Below are 15,118 nucleotides of genomic sequence, written 5' to 3' on the forward strand. Positions count from 1 at the left end.
TTGGACGTCTTTGGCCAAGGAGCAACTCTTCAGCAGCCATTCGGCTGGCTTCAAGAGCCCTCTAGACGCTGCTGTAACTTCAGCTTGTGCAGCAGTTCCTTCTTGAATTCGGCTCTCAATAGCAGCCTTGAATTTGGAGACGTCCACTCCCATATGCTCCTGGAGGAATTTTTCCCCTTCCATCAGTGGGGGAAAAACCTCCATCTCCATAGCATCGCAGAAGGTTTTCAGAGCTTCGGCAGCTTTTTTTACCGTACTCCTCAACCTCCTGCTGCTTCTCTTCAGCTGCTGCTTGCTTCAGCTTAGCAAGCTTAACTTCCTCTTCAGCCACCTTCCTTTCGTGCACAGCAGCGTCTACCCTATCTTGTAGGGTATCAATCAGCTCTACAGTGAGAGTCTGATTGTGCACGAACTGAAAACAGGAAGACAAAAAAAAAAAATAAGTAATAAGAAAAAAATAGAGCTGAATTTCGGAGGAAATGAAGGAAAATTACCTGCATCATCAGCAGTTGGTTAGACCTGGCTGGGTCAGGAACTGATCTACTGGATTCGCCCATCCCAGCAGTGGCCTTCAGCGACCAGATCCTTGCCCTGTCTACTTCGGACATGCCAGCAAAACTGCCGAAGTAGGCTTCAGCTCCTTCTCGGTTTTGACCCCATATGAGGTCCCAGATGTGATCTGGGATTGGAATTCGGGGGGCCGAGAAACCCATTTCTCCAGAATGCAGAGTCTGGAAAGAAGGGAAGGACGACGATGGAGCTTGATTAGCTTTGGTTGTCTCAGCATCATCCTTCTCAGAGGAGTCAAGTACTATGACCTCCTCTTCTTCAGGGGTGAGGACGAAAGCCTCAACCTCTTCTGGCGATATCTGCCGTGAAGCCCTCAGCACTGGACATCACGGCATCTTTATTTTCGTGCTCAGCAGCACTCTTCTTGATTTCTTCTTGGACCCCTCCCATAGGTTCGGGAGTTCTCTGATCCACCTCCATCTCAGGAGGTGGCGGAGGGGTCTTTTGAGGAGATTGGGGTGTTGGCTGGGGAAACCTCGGCGATCCATTGCCTTCCTCAGGTTCCCTTATTGCGACGCCGATGGTCATCGGCCTCTGCTGAAAATCAATGAGGGCCGATGATGGCCATCCTTCGGCGCCTTTTCAGAAGGGGCTGCTCGTCCATATCTGAGTCTGAAGACTCTTGTATTTGATCTTCGGGACGAACAGGAGCTTTGCCTTCTTTGTGTCTGTTACTCTCTTCAGACTGTAACAGACAGGGGGGAAGAAGAGTGTGAGTAAAAAAAAAAAAAAAAAAAAAAAAAAAGAAAAGAAGAAATGAAAAAAAAAAAAAAAAAAAAAAAAAAAAAAAAGAAGACTCACCGAGGTTTTTCAGCAAAGCCTCGTCTTCTTCAGCTGCTCTAAGCTGCAGCTTCGGCTTCAGCAGCTCTGGAGGACCCTTCTCCTCCTTCACAAGCCTCAAGTACCCGTGCAACCTCTTCGGCTGTGCGGGCAGCTTCAGCTTCTTCGTTCAGCAGCTGAAACCAAGGGTCTCTCTTCTTCCACCAAGGCTTCTGCCTCTGATACAGAGCAACAGCCTCAATTTGGAAGTGGGAAGAGTCCAGATGAACTTCCCTATGCCTCGGCTCAGTGATAGACGGGGCCCGTTCAGTTACAACTCGCTCTCGTTAACACCAAGACGAGCGTAGTTAATACCAACGTTGGTCTCGTCCCGCTCTGAAAAAAGGGAAAGGGGAAAAAGTTTAGCTCAGATATGTTGGCACAGCATAAAAAAGCAAAGCGAGAGAAGAAAAAGAGGTAGTTAAAAGCCTCGGCCCCAGCCGAAGAAGCTTACCATCCTTAAACTTTCGGCTGAGGCCAACAGCTGCTAGCATATTCTCTTGGAAAACGTAATGCGTATCGGGGAGCCAAGTCTCCGGGATATGCTGCATTCGACCACTCCCCCCGGGTTCGGCAGCTTGCCGAAGATATGTTTGCTGATCCAGGGTTCGGATCCGCCCCGTTATCTGCGGGGGGACCTAGACTTCCCATTTCGGGATCAGGCTCAGCTAAGTACCGGGGAGCGCTGAAGGCGCAAGGGTGGCCCGGATCTGTGGGTGCCCTAACCCAAATCCATTGACCTCTCCAGTCCTTGTCTGAAGAGTCATTTGGCCACATGGTCAAGTATTGGGGCCGGGACTCAATCCGATACCACCCAGAACCATGGCTTCCGTGCCCACTCTGAATATTTGGCACTAGCCGATGGAGCTTTCTGAAGCAGTGCAGGTTCGGCACGTATTTGAAGAACTTGCAGACCCATAAGTATGTCATCACCCTTCGGATGCTGGTGGGGGTTAGCTGACATAGGGAAATGTTTGTAATGGATCAGCAAGTCTCGGACGAAAACGTCCAAAGGGAACCTCAGCCCATACTGAAGCTGTCTCGTGTACACCCCCACATACCCCGGGGGTGGACGATGGATTCTATCGGATGCTGAGGGCATTCGGCACCAATATCCATCAGCTTCAAAAATGTCGTAGTGCAACTCAATTTGCTCAGCAAATCGATATTGATCGGCGTTCTCTACCCACCATGAGTAGGGGCGGTTCTTTATCATGGCCGAAGCGACTTCGGCATTCTCCCACTCTGAAAACCCAGGGAGGATATCCCAAAGGACAGCGGGAATTTCATCGTCCCGTCCAGAAGCACTCGGCTCATCCGTTCTTTGAGGAGGAGCCGAGGAAAGGGGAGTCGCCCTAATCCCTTCAGCAGGGTCAGACTCCGGCCTTCGACCATTCCAGGTCCCAATCCTATTCCTAGGATCGGGAATCGGCCTTGCTCTTCTTGGAGCACGGGCTCTACCTCTAACTCCTCTTGCCATGGATTATTTCGAAGAGAAAAGTCGAAAGAAAAGGGGAAGGAGTTCGAATTCGAAGAAAAATAAAACTGAAATCAAAGGAATTTACCTTAATCTGAAGCGAAAGTTGCCGATTTACGAGTTCGTAGTGGCAAGTCTCAGTTTCTAAGCTCAATGCTCGGGGGAATTTGCGAAGTTTTGATGCGGGTTCTTGGTTTCTCTCTCGAAGAATTCTGGGTTTGTGTTGGTGAATAAGTGAGGAGAATGACGCGCCTCTGTTTATATCTCCAGGTACGGGATACGAAGAGTCTGTGCTTTAATTTCTCTTAAGTACCCACTAAGTAACCATTAAACACATGTCTTGTGATTAAACCGCCCATTATCCGTCCAACTTCCGCAAATCATTAACCGTTGTTATCTCATTAATTACGGTTTAAATTCAAATTTTTGGATCAATTAAATCATTTACTTCCCTCCTTTTCTGAGTTAAAATCAAACCCGACCCGTCATTCTTCCAAATCGGGTCTGGGGGGCAAGTTGTTTGGGTCCAATTTAGTCAAAATTGGGCCTGAGCACTAAATGATCCAATTAAAAGCCCAAGGTCAAGGTTCAACTCTCCAATTGCTCAAAAGTCAAAAGTCAGCCCACAAAGTAAGCCAATTGGGCTAAAGCCCAACCTCTCCAAGTATGACAAGGTATAAAAGCCATCATATTAACACATTCAAAAGGACATCACATACATTATCACATACATTATCTCATACACTGATTATTCCAATTCATATGCTCATTCTTGCATTGAGAAATACTCCACAAAAGCCTCAAGCTACAAACTCTCTTGCATAGTGTCTTCCTTTTTACACATTGTACTGACTTTAGCATCGGAGGGGCCTTCCTCGGAAACACCCCCGAGGCTAGTTTACGTGTGTTCACTGTGCAGGAAACCTTCGGCCCAACACAGCTTGGATCGAATCCAGTCTTCTCCATTTCAGTGGACCTTCGGCAAGGTCCCATTGTTTTCAACCGAAACACGTCTAATTTCGGCTCTTTAATAGATAGGAAGAATAGTTTAACATTATTAGATATTTGCTAGTATTACGTTATCTTCATTTTGCTTCAAATCAAATTAACTACAAAAATATCATAGTTCCTTCGTTTTAGTAATATTGCAATAACTGGACTATTACAGTATTCATCACGCTTGTTTGACCACATATTATGATTTATACGTAAAGTAAAATATAGTCATGTGGGGTCTTGTTAGATTCGTCTCGTAAAGTACTTTCACAATATCAATTTTTAATAATTTTAACTCTTATATAATTATAGATATTTAGCATATAAAATGTTCTTTGGGATGCGTAATTTCATTCTTGCTGCAATATTTGTGGAGCAGAGGAAGAATTAGTTTAATTTTCCTTTCTTAATAATTAAGCATAACCGCTGTTAAAAAAAATAAATAAAATATATATATATGGATGGTAAATTATAATCACTTGGGCTGGTATAGACCTATAGTTGTCTAGATAGTTTAATTAGTGCTAAAGAGTAAAGAAACAATAACATTGCAGCAATGCAGCTACTATGTATAATTATTCCTATATAGATTTAATGTACTGTAATGAATAAACCTAAACATTATTCGTTAACATTGGTAGAGAATGAGAAACATGAGTTAAGCAAAGAAAAAAACAACGAACAAAATGAAAAACTTACACATTCTGCGGCTATCAAAGTCACTCTCTTGGCCAAGTTCAACGTCCGCCATTGATTTAGAAGAACTAATACCCATGGATCCGTTTGCTTCAATTCCAGTACTAGATTATCTACGTTCCTCCCTTTGCTTCTTTTGCAACAACACCAACTACAACGAAGATAACAACAGCGACATTTGCAGTTTTTTTTTTGAGTTTTTGCCTAACCTTGATTCAACAGTACAGCTTCTTACGGCTTACAGTACTAGTAGTATTAAATATATTGTGACAAGTGACAACGCATTATTGAATTTAGCATAATTATTAGTCAATACCCACTCTAATACAGTAATACACATGGTATTGATGTAATTTTAAACTAGCTAGTCAGCTGTGTAAGTTGGACAATTAGACAATACCTATTGTTTAATCTTTTTTTATTATTTTTTTTTTATTAATTCATATACTACGTATATACTCCCTCCGTTAATTTTTAAGTGCAACTTTGGGGGATTTTACGGTTCACGAGGCAAAACTTGATAATGGTGATTAATGTATTATAGGGGTATGTAATTAAGGTGGAGAGAGAATGTTTGAATAATTAATCAACCACCCACTGCCACCACCAAGACCGGCCAACACCAACGCTGCCTTCACCAACACCACCGCCGGCTTCACCACCACCACTACCACCCCCACGAAACCACCACCACAACCAACCCCACGAAAGCACCACCACCCTCACGAAATCACCACCATACCACCCACAAAAAACCCAGGCCACCACCTCCAAACAACCCCACGAAACCCAAATCCACAACCACCCACCAAAACCCACCCACCAAACCCAAATCCATGACCATCCACCAAAACCCATCAACGGAACCACGAAAACGACAACCCACGAAAACCAACCCACCAGAAATTAAACCCCCAACTCAAACCCAAAACCACGACCCACACGGCCTTCACCAACACCACCGCCGCCTTCAATGCGGGCTTCACCACCACCAGTACCAACCCCACGAAACCACCACCACCCTCACGAAAACCCACGAAATCGCCGGTTGAAGTTGAAGAGAGAGAAAGAAGATCAATGGGGGAAGATGAGGATGACAGAGGAGAGAGCAAATATGGGGGAAGATGAAGATGAATGTCTCTGGTTTTGAAAGAGGAGAGAGAAAATATGGGGGAAGGTGAAAATGAAGATGAAGATGAATGAGGATGGTTTTGGGTTTCTTGAATTGAAGATGAAGATTTGATGAATTAGATTGGGTTGGTTGGGGTGAAAATTGGGTGAGAATTAGTGATTAATAAAATCTGATTATAGTAAGTAAATTGTGTTTTAATTTTTTAAATGAGGGTAAAATTGACATTTGACTAGTTCTTTTTTACTAAAAGAGGAAAGAACATAGAAAGTTGCACATAATGTTTAGCGGACCAAAATAGTAAAAGTTGCACATAAAAATTAACGGAGGGAGTATTTTTTCTAGAGAAAGTATTGGGTGCGGCAAGCCGCACCAAACAATTCGTGCGTCAAATATATATGATATGCAATATTTGATCAGGATATGTATTATTTGATAGAGGATATGTACAACTTGTTAGAGAATACGTGTTATTTAATAGAGGATACGTACAGTTTTGTTGTAGGATATGTATTGTTTGTTATAGGATATGTAGTATTTGATAGATGATATGTACATTATCTTTGGTAAAAAGATACTACAGTTTGTTAGAGTATATCATCATATAGCCAATAAAGGATATCGTCCAGCATATAGATGATATCATCCAGCCTATAAATGATATTATAGACACAATTATAAATGATATCATATCGTCAATAGAGGATATCATTCAGCCAATAAAGGATATCATAGACACAATTATAAATATATCATATAGCCAATAGAGGATATCATCCAGCGAATAAAGGATATCATAGACACAAATTATAAATGATACTCCCTCCATTTCATAATGTTAGTCCCATTTACTTATATCGATGCAAATTTTTTATCGCAAATATCTTTAATCTCACAATAGTAAAAATTATAAAAATTAGATATTAATGAAGTACTCATCGAGACGAATAAATATAGATCTTATAAGACTGTTTATTCTTATATAGGGAGAAAAATTTAGAAGGTTCTCTCTACTAATTTTTAATAGTCAAAAGATTCTAAATGAGACTAATATTATGAAACAGAGGGAGTATCATGTAGCCAATAAAAGATATCATCCAGTCCACTGATGATATCTTATACACATTTGATGATATCATCTAGCTTATATCATAGAACCAATAGAGGATATCATCCAACTTATGAAAGATATCATAAAAACAATAGAGGATATTATCAAAACAATAGAGGATATCATCCAACTCATAGAAGATACTCGTATCTTAAAAACAATAAATGATATAAAAAAACAATAGAGGAGATATCATCCATCGTATGGATAATATTATAGACACAATACATGATATCTTCCAACTTATAGAGGATAACACCAACTTATAGATGATATCATCCAACTTATTATAGATGATATAATCTACACAATATAATTTATTTTATAAAAATAATTAAAAGGTTACAATGGCGAAACCATCATTGAAGGTCCTGTACTAAGCTCGTGGGTATAACATAACATGCTCATTTCTCAACCAAAATACATGCTTTTGTTATCAAAACGCTCATAATTCAACATACAATTACATAAGACAATCAATTTCAACAATTATACATCACCCAAGAAAGCCCCAAATCGATTTTTTGGACATTTTTCAAAAAATCCGAAAATCTTAAGCAATTATCAAACCAATTCAAGCATAAATTATGGACAAATATAATCAACAATCTATATTTTCTCTCTCCTCTCCATCCTCTTCAATTCAAGCATAAATCATGGACAAATAAAATGGAGGAATTTAGCAGAAAGTTGAGGAGAGAGAAAATAGGGGTGGGTCAAAGGTGAGAGAGGAGAGAGAAAGTGAAGTAGGATGTCGTGGGAGTACTCTTGGTGGTGGTGAGTGAAAATGAGGGTGTGAGAAGTTTGTATTGCCGTACAAATAATAGCTGGACAGACGAAATGTCTGGTCAGGTTGGACTGACCCAATAGTTTGTGTTTTTTCAATCCCTTATGATTTTACAAGTTTAAGGAAGTTCCACGACCTTAAAGCCATTTGACAAATAGATCTGGTTAAAGAGAGTATGAGTTAAATTTGACTCTTTAATCTTTTGTCCAACCCATATCTAACTTGAGTTACATTGACCAAACCAAACCCGACTCAAGCAACTGAATTTCAGCTCTAACTATTATCCACTCGAAAGAGAGTACTTCTTTGTTCCCTAAAGAGCGATCCATTATATTTTTATGTGTCAAATTTTAAAAAGTTTAACCACGAACTTCACCATTATAAAAGAAACAATAGAATCATGTGGATTTATTTTTATACGATCTCTGTTCATACTATGCGCAGTAATGGCTTTGACACGGACTCCTGAGCAATTTTTTTGTGAGTGTTAAATCAAGAGAGAAAGATACATATGCATATACATATGCATATGATGAGAAGCGAGACTGAGAGAAATGACAACTTAAAAAGGAAAGAAAACATTTGATGCACATTATGTGTAGCATCCGTTTTTTGTAAATGTTGCACATAATATGAAACGGGGGTAATACTTTTTAATATCTAATTTTAGAAAATCAAAACCTTGTAATTTTTACTCATATTGTATATTTTAAAACGTATTTGAAGATCGTGAAATTCAAATAGGGATGAAATGGATACTATACAAGAATTCAAAAGGAAAAAAAACGTATTATACTTTGTAAGTATTTTTACTTTGAATAATTATCGGAACTTTGAAAAGCAGAAGAAAAGGCTTTGAATTCAATTTATATGTACTAATTAGCCGTTATGTAATGAACTTTAATCAGAGTACAGACAGAATACTAAATCACTAATTATTAGCTCATCTAAAATTTTCTAGATCTGTTTTTCCAAGAAGAATAGAACAGGTCCTTAATTAAATTCAAGTGGCTTTCGAAAAACACGCTTTGGCTTTTTTTTTTTTTTTGTTTGGGTGCAAATTTAATTTGGTTAATGTGGTGCCGGAGTTGAAGCCAAGTTAGTGTGGTCGTAATCAATTTTATTAAGAAATGGTAATTGACCTCGACAGAAAGTTTAATGAATGTCCCAGTTGGCTTGATAGTTTGTATTTGAGAATGAATGGGCCATTAGCGTGTGCTGGCCACCTTGTACATCATATATCTTTATTTGAAAATATAATTATTTAGATCATCAAACCATATCTAGAATCATTAATTAATTAATTATTAATTATTATTAATTAATACTAAAATAGAAACCGTTGACATCATTATCTTCTTAAATTGTACATATATCATGCTCTCATAAAAAAATTTCCCGCCTAAATGTATTGATGACATTATTTTAATAATTTTTTTTTTCTTTTCTGCTAAATCCTTCCATCTATTATGCCTAGAAAATAGTACTATTCCCATTTCCCCCAACTATTGAAAACCCTTAGGGGCCGTTTAGTTCGCTGGAATGGGGAAAGGGAATGAGAATGATTCCCTTTGTTAGTGTTTGTTTTCACAATTTTGTCATTTCCATTCCCCCATTTTATTTTTGGGTTTACCCAAAAATCCCCTAAACCCATTCCCCACTCCCCTACCTTTTGCATTCCCATTCCCCTTCATTACTCACGCCCCTTTCTCTCTCCTCTCAAGCCTCTCCATTGCTTGGATGCTCCCTGCCATGGTCGAAGACGTTGCCGCCGCCGGTGAGCCACGGTCCGACCGAGCCTTCCGGTGTGCACGTCAAGATCGCGGGTGAAGCTAAGTCGAACACCGACGCCCCTCTCTCTCTCTCTTCTCAAGCTTCTCATGTAATTTCTACTCTTCTTCTTCTTCTTCTTCTTCTAGGGTTTCAATTTCTAGGGATTTCTGCAATTCCTCTAACTTGTGGAAGGGTACTACCAGAATTCGAGCTAATAGTTCTTGCGAGCAAGATACTGATTCTACTACACCCAATTCATCTTCTTCTTCTTCGTCGGAGAAAAACGACGCGAAACAGGGGAGCAAAGGGGCGTCGAATTCGAGCTCGTCGTCGCAACCGTCGTCGTCTTCTTCTTCTTCGCCGAGGAGAGAGAAAGAGGGTAAGAGTTGGTTTAAAGGTTTTGGGGGGAAATGGCGGTGGCAGCCATTGATTCAAGCTCAAGAAATTGGGGTTTTGATTTTGTAATGCAGTTTTCATTTTTTTCTTGAATTTATGTAACTTTGTGGATTTGTCTTGTTTTAAATTGATATTACTCTTTAATTTGTTCATAAGTGCCTTCATGGTGATTGAATTTTCTATAGAATTTGCCATTGTTGAAAGTTTTTTGCTATAGCACGAATGAATTTGTATAGAATGGTTTGATTCCCTAGTTTGAACAAAACAGTCACAAAGGGAATCAGTCAGCATTTCATTCCGTTTCCTGGATACAACCAAACAACTAGGGCAAATCAGGGTTAATCCATTCCTTTCTTCTTCATTCCCTTTCTGCATTCTATTCTGATTCCCCTGTGCAAACCAAATGGCCCCTTATTGCTTTTCTTCTTCCTCAATTACGTTGTTTTGGTGCCTCTTTCTTATTTCAATATTTAAATTTTCTCTCTGTTTTTTTTATTTTATTTTATTTTTTTATTTTTTATTTATTTTTATTTTTTAATGTGTACAGTTATTGATTCCTTTGTTTTATAATTTTGATTAATATTCAATGTAACACAATTGTTTTATTTTTAAAAGCATTTCAATTAATTGTAAAATTATGATGCTTTTAAATTTGTAATATTAATCAATTTGTGTTCTTTTTGTTAAACCGTATATCGTACAAGAGTTAAACTAGTATATAATAAAATGACATGTATTCTCATATAGAATCTCGCTTGAGTACCAATTCAACCAAAAGTTGTTGCAGTTTCGAGATAAGTTTTAAAAAAGAACAAAATCTCATTGAACAATTACTGAGCTGTTGCAGTCATAAACTAAACTAAATGACCAAACCTAATCCAATTTTTTTTTTTTTTTTTTTTTTTTTTTTTTTTTTTTTTCCAAAAAAATATAGCATCCCTCTTGAGTACACAAAGTAGTTAGAAAAGAGCTATCTCCACCTAATCCAAGTTTGTGGTGGTTGCACACACTAGGACATGATACCTTGGAGATCCCAATTGTATATTATTGGCGATATCTTTATAAGAGGGATACCATGATTGATATTCCTATAGACTCATACATTATTAAGAATAAGTTACATAATTAAGAAAAATTTAACTTATACACAGTATATGAAATAGTCCAAATAAAATCTCCATGTAAATAACTCAAACATTATTTTTGTTTCTAAGAGGCAAATATCTTAAAAAAGAAATGAAAAATCTCTATTACTGTAAGTCAAGGGATGATCATTGGCGGACTTGGCCTTATGCCTGGTGGGTCAAATGACTCACCAGGGCCCAAAATATTTTTTAAGTTTTTTTTAAAAAAATAAATAAATAAATTATTTTCTAAGTTTTTTTTTTAAAAAAAAATACTAACTTTGAACCTTTTGTTAATGTTGTTGGGTTTTTGATGAAATGTGAACCTAATGCTTGTACAAATTTTAATCTTGTCAATTATTAGTTTGTTAATTATTAGAGAGCTAAGCTTGTCATGTTGTCAATTATTAGCTTGTTAATTATTAGTTTGTTAATTTTAGTCTTGTCAATTTTAAGCTTGTTAATTATTAGTTAGTACTGTAATCTTGTCAATTTTCTATTTGGATGATCTTTGTAAATAATTTCTCTTGGGAATTTTGGTAAATTTTTTCTTTTTACATATTTGGTTATCAATTGTGACTCACCAGTCGGAAATTCCTGGGTCCGCCACTGGGGGTGATAATGTATGCCCTTAAATTTTACTTACTTTTTCAAAATAGTTACTGTATGAATTATGAAATTTAAAATAACCATCGTGCCATATAGATCTAGTTTTATATATATGTCATAACCAAGTTACCCCTCAGCCAATAAATCTCTCTTTATTTTCAGGTAATTATATGAGGATAATGAAAATCCTTCCTTAGTGAAGTATGCGGGTACTTTGTTTGCCGAAAAGTCCAGGTCCAATGAGTTTGGACCTTGTAATTATTTGATAGAGAGGGATCAACAGCACATACAAGGTTACTGGCAGAACAAGGATCGAACCCACCGGAATCACAATTCGAGCCCTCAGATAACCGAACACAAGGTAGATTGCTGAGCTGAAGGCTATCATCATGCTTATTATGGAAATGAAAAGCATGCTCATTCCAACAACCAACCCCCTTGGTAGTGCAACTCGGAAGTCATCTTCTGAGTAACGCGATGTTAGGATTGACAAAAACATTAGTATGGAAGTGACCGAAGAGAATAGAGATATAGCGTCTGCCACAGCAAATACACCAAAGGAAGTATCATTAAAAAATTGGGAAAGGCCATCTTTGCTATCACCACCAGGAACTTTAAGTCCTGCATTGAACGCTACTGTTGCAATCAGTGTCGCGGCAACTGTACATGATTGTGCTGTAGTCTTCATCCATGCTTCTCCGTCTTTCATCAATTGTTCGTGTGCCTCCTTGAAAACCATCCATGGGGTTTTCCCATCTTTGTTTATTGCCTCTTTTTGGCCAGGCTGCACAAACTTCTTCACTTCCTGAAAACATATACGGAGTTTACATTATGAATACTCGTATAAATTAATCGTGTTTGAGAAAACAAAAGTGGTAGAAGAATCAGCAAGCAAACCTTAAACCATTGCAACTCCCGTTGAACTTGTAAAGCTGCACCCGATACAAGATTAAGCCTGTCTGAAGATGGTAACTTGCCAGCCAAATGTAATATGTTATTATCATGCGGGTGATCTATATATCTTGTGATTAGATGCTTGTAATCACTCATTTGATGTATAAGATTGAAAACATTTTCTCGACGATGTAAGACAGCAAGTTGAAACACGTTATGATTCTCCTCATCCGAAGCCCAAATTGCTGGAGGAAATACGTCTACAATCTCTTCTATAATTTCGTGAGTGCCTAAATTTGCGGCAATTAAAAGTGGTTGTTGAAATAAAGAGAAGGCTTTGGCATCGTCCAACTCTAATATCTCCATGCACAAGCTTTTGACAAGCTCAAGTGCGTCATGTTGCATCTGCGCTCTTTGTTGCAGTTTTATAGGATATTTAACTACAACAACACACACCCAAATAAGTACTTAATGTTAAAATACGGAGTAGCTAAATAGCTATAGCATTTCCCTTCCTAATGTAGGTATATTCGTGGGAGCTTCAAATTAACTTTCTCAACAATCATGATCATTGTGCTTAAATCACTTTCCTATTGCATTATTGTGCAATTCTTTTTAGTGAAACAGGGAAGTATTTTATTCCCTCCTTTTTCTCTATTAACTTTATATGTCTTCTTTTACTTGTTAAATAGGCAATTTTAGTGAAACAGGGGAAGTATACCAGTTTTGGGGTGTATTGTAAACGTAGTCAATATTAACAATGAATCAAGAATTTGGATTATAGAATAGCATACCATGATGATCATATAGTAGTTGCCAATGTGAAACAGCACCACTGGGGAAAGCATTAGTCTTTCTGGCTAGCACAGCCAACGGGGAACCCACACCATGTACCTCAGCTGTAGCCATCTCCGGGTACCGTTCAACCAAATAGAGACCAATGCCTGATAAACTCATAGAGATCAAAATATTAAAGATCATTTTCAACGACTCTTCTCTAGAGACTAAGCTATATTAATTAACCCCATTCGTTTTGAAATTCTTGTACTATTGTCCCAACATCTCATTATGATACATATTTTAAATTTTTATTAGAAAACCTTTCGATAACTTTGAACTTGTAGCACTTCCTAGGAAATAAAAACCTACATAAATAGCAAGAAATATTTCTAGCTAGGAAATTAAATGTTACTTCCAGTGTATGTTCACCAATAACTTAGCTGCTCGAATATTGCCAACCACTGCAGCTACTGATAGTGCAGTCTCCCCATTTTGATCAGTGAGTGCCAAATCTTCAGGGGACATCCTCCTTATCAATTTCTCCACAAACTCTAGATCTTTTCCTGTGCCAACCGCAATGTGAAGTGCTGTTTCAGACGCTATGGTGATCTTAGCAATTAGTGCTTCAGGGTCTTCATCCAAGAATTTCCTGGCTTCATTCCAGTCACCTCTAACAACAGCTTTATACAAAGGCAGGTAACCTCCTAGGTCCTTCAACTTGTTCTCCACCCGCCCTCTTGCACGCCGGCTCACTAGAGATGCCATTTACAAAATAAGTATCAGCATAAACATTATGTAAGACTTGCATTGTTTGATGCCATGGCAGCTTAGTTGAAATGCAAACTTTGCGGTAACTACTTCTACTCTCATCATCCCCCATCCCGTATTATTCTCATCATTTTCTTTATAAACTTGTGCCAAAATTGTTGTAACATTTCTATAAAAGATATGAACCTTCAATCTCTTTAATTAGAAACTTTTATATGCATGCACCTAGGTGTACGTAGAGGTAGTTGCACTAAAGGTTTTTTTTCGAGGGAGCCCTAATTTCTCATCATGAGCAACACTTTTGTTCCTCATAATGGCATTTTGGAAAATAATGTGATGTTTTTCACTAGTGGGGACCGTCTGTCAATTTTGGGTGGACCTCTCTACTCTTGACACATACCCCATGAGGAATAAAATTTGTTCCTCACAGTGAGGAACAGGGAATTACTCTTTTCTTTTCTTTGCTCATTTGATTTTTTTTTGTTAGCATGACCTATTTTAATATTAGTTAATAAATTAGATAGACACCTTTTTCCGTTGAAGAAAACAATTTCTTTAATGCTTATTATTAATTATCATCGTTTAGTTAATCCCTACGTACAATAATGATGCAATTATGCATCTAAGTATTAAATTAAATACTATTTCATACATTATTGATGAATCGTGAAAGTTTTTGGATGTGTGATACCCTCCTGATCTTCATCATTGGCTAATTGACTTTGACTTTAAAAAGGAATCTTTAAACTTGGATATATTGTAGGAGTAATATAAAATTTTGCATTTATTTTGTTAATATTTGAACAGCATTTCTTCTTCTTCCTTTACATGGTTCTTGAATTTGAACATGCATGCAGCATACAATTACCGGATAAATTGATCGTTTATATTAGTGAAGCATAGAAGGCAAACCATAAATGTTTGTACGAGTAGACAAACATTTATACTTATTCTGATCATAGCACTAGCATTTATACTTATTAATAGAGAAATCTGTAGAAAAGAACAAACTTACAGAATCTAGCGCTACCATTGTCACTCTCCTGGCCACGTACGCCTTCGGCCCGTGGTCTTGATGACCAAACTCCCATGAATCCGGCCTGTTGATTTCCCTACCTGAGTAGTGAGAAATTAAAGTACTATACTTCACTATTTTGAGCTATTTCTCAAGCCAAACTGAAACAGCTAG

General features: G+C 37.9%; 2 protein-coding genes and 1 long non-coding RNA gene across 3 annotated transcripts; 1 reads left to right on the top strand and 2 right to left on the bottom strand.

Moving 5' to 3' along the window:
- Positions 1-8,976: 8,976 nt before the first annotated feature.
- On the top strand, positions 8,977-9,952 carry LOC110694798. The gene is made up of 2 exons (XR_002505941.1): positions 8,977-9,467; positions 9,562-9,952. It is a non-coding gene; the product is annotated as an uncharacterized LOC110694798 (long non-coding RNA).
- A 1,565-nt stretch (positions 9,953-11,517) lies between these two features.
- On the bottom strand, positions 11,518-12,840 carry LOC110694799 (ankyrin repeat-containing protein ITN1-like). The gene is made up of 2 exons (XM_021871967.1): positions 12,385-12,840; positions 11,518-12,292 (listed from the first exon to the last, which is right to left on the bottom strand). Exons 1-2 carry the CDS (start codon positions 12,784-12,786, stop codon positions 11,681-11,683), a joined length of 1,014 nt encoding a protein of 337 aa, XP_021727659.1. The 5' UTR covers positions 12,787-12,840; the 3' UTR covers positions 11,518-11,680.
- Positions 12,841-13,162: 322 nt separating this feature from the next.
- Positions 13,163-15,082, bottom strand: LOC110694800. The gene is made up of 2 exons (XM_021871968.1): positions 14,945-15,082; positions 13,163-13,913 (listed from the first exon to the last, which is right to left on the bottom strand). Exons 1-2 carry the CDS (start codon positions 15,018-15,020, stop codon positions 13,570-13,572), a joined length of 420 nt encoding a protein of 139 aa, XP_021727660.1. The 5' UTR covers positions 15,021-15,082; the 3' UTR covers positions 13,163-13,569.
- Positions 15,083-15,118: the final 36 nt, after the last annotated feature.

This window comes from Chenopodium quinoa, unplaced genomic scaffold (assembly GCF_001683475.1).
Source record: "Chenopodium quinoa cultivar QQ74 unplaced genomic scaffold, ASM168347v1, whole genome shotgun sequence".
Classification (NCBI taxonomy): domain Eukaryota; kingdom Viridiplantae; phylum Streptophyta; class Magnoliopsida; order Caryophyllales; family Amaranthaceae; genus Chenopodium; species Chenopodium quinoa.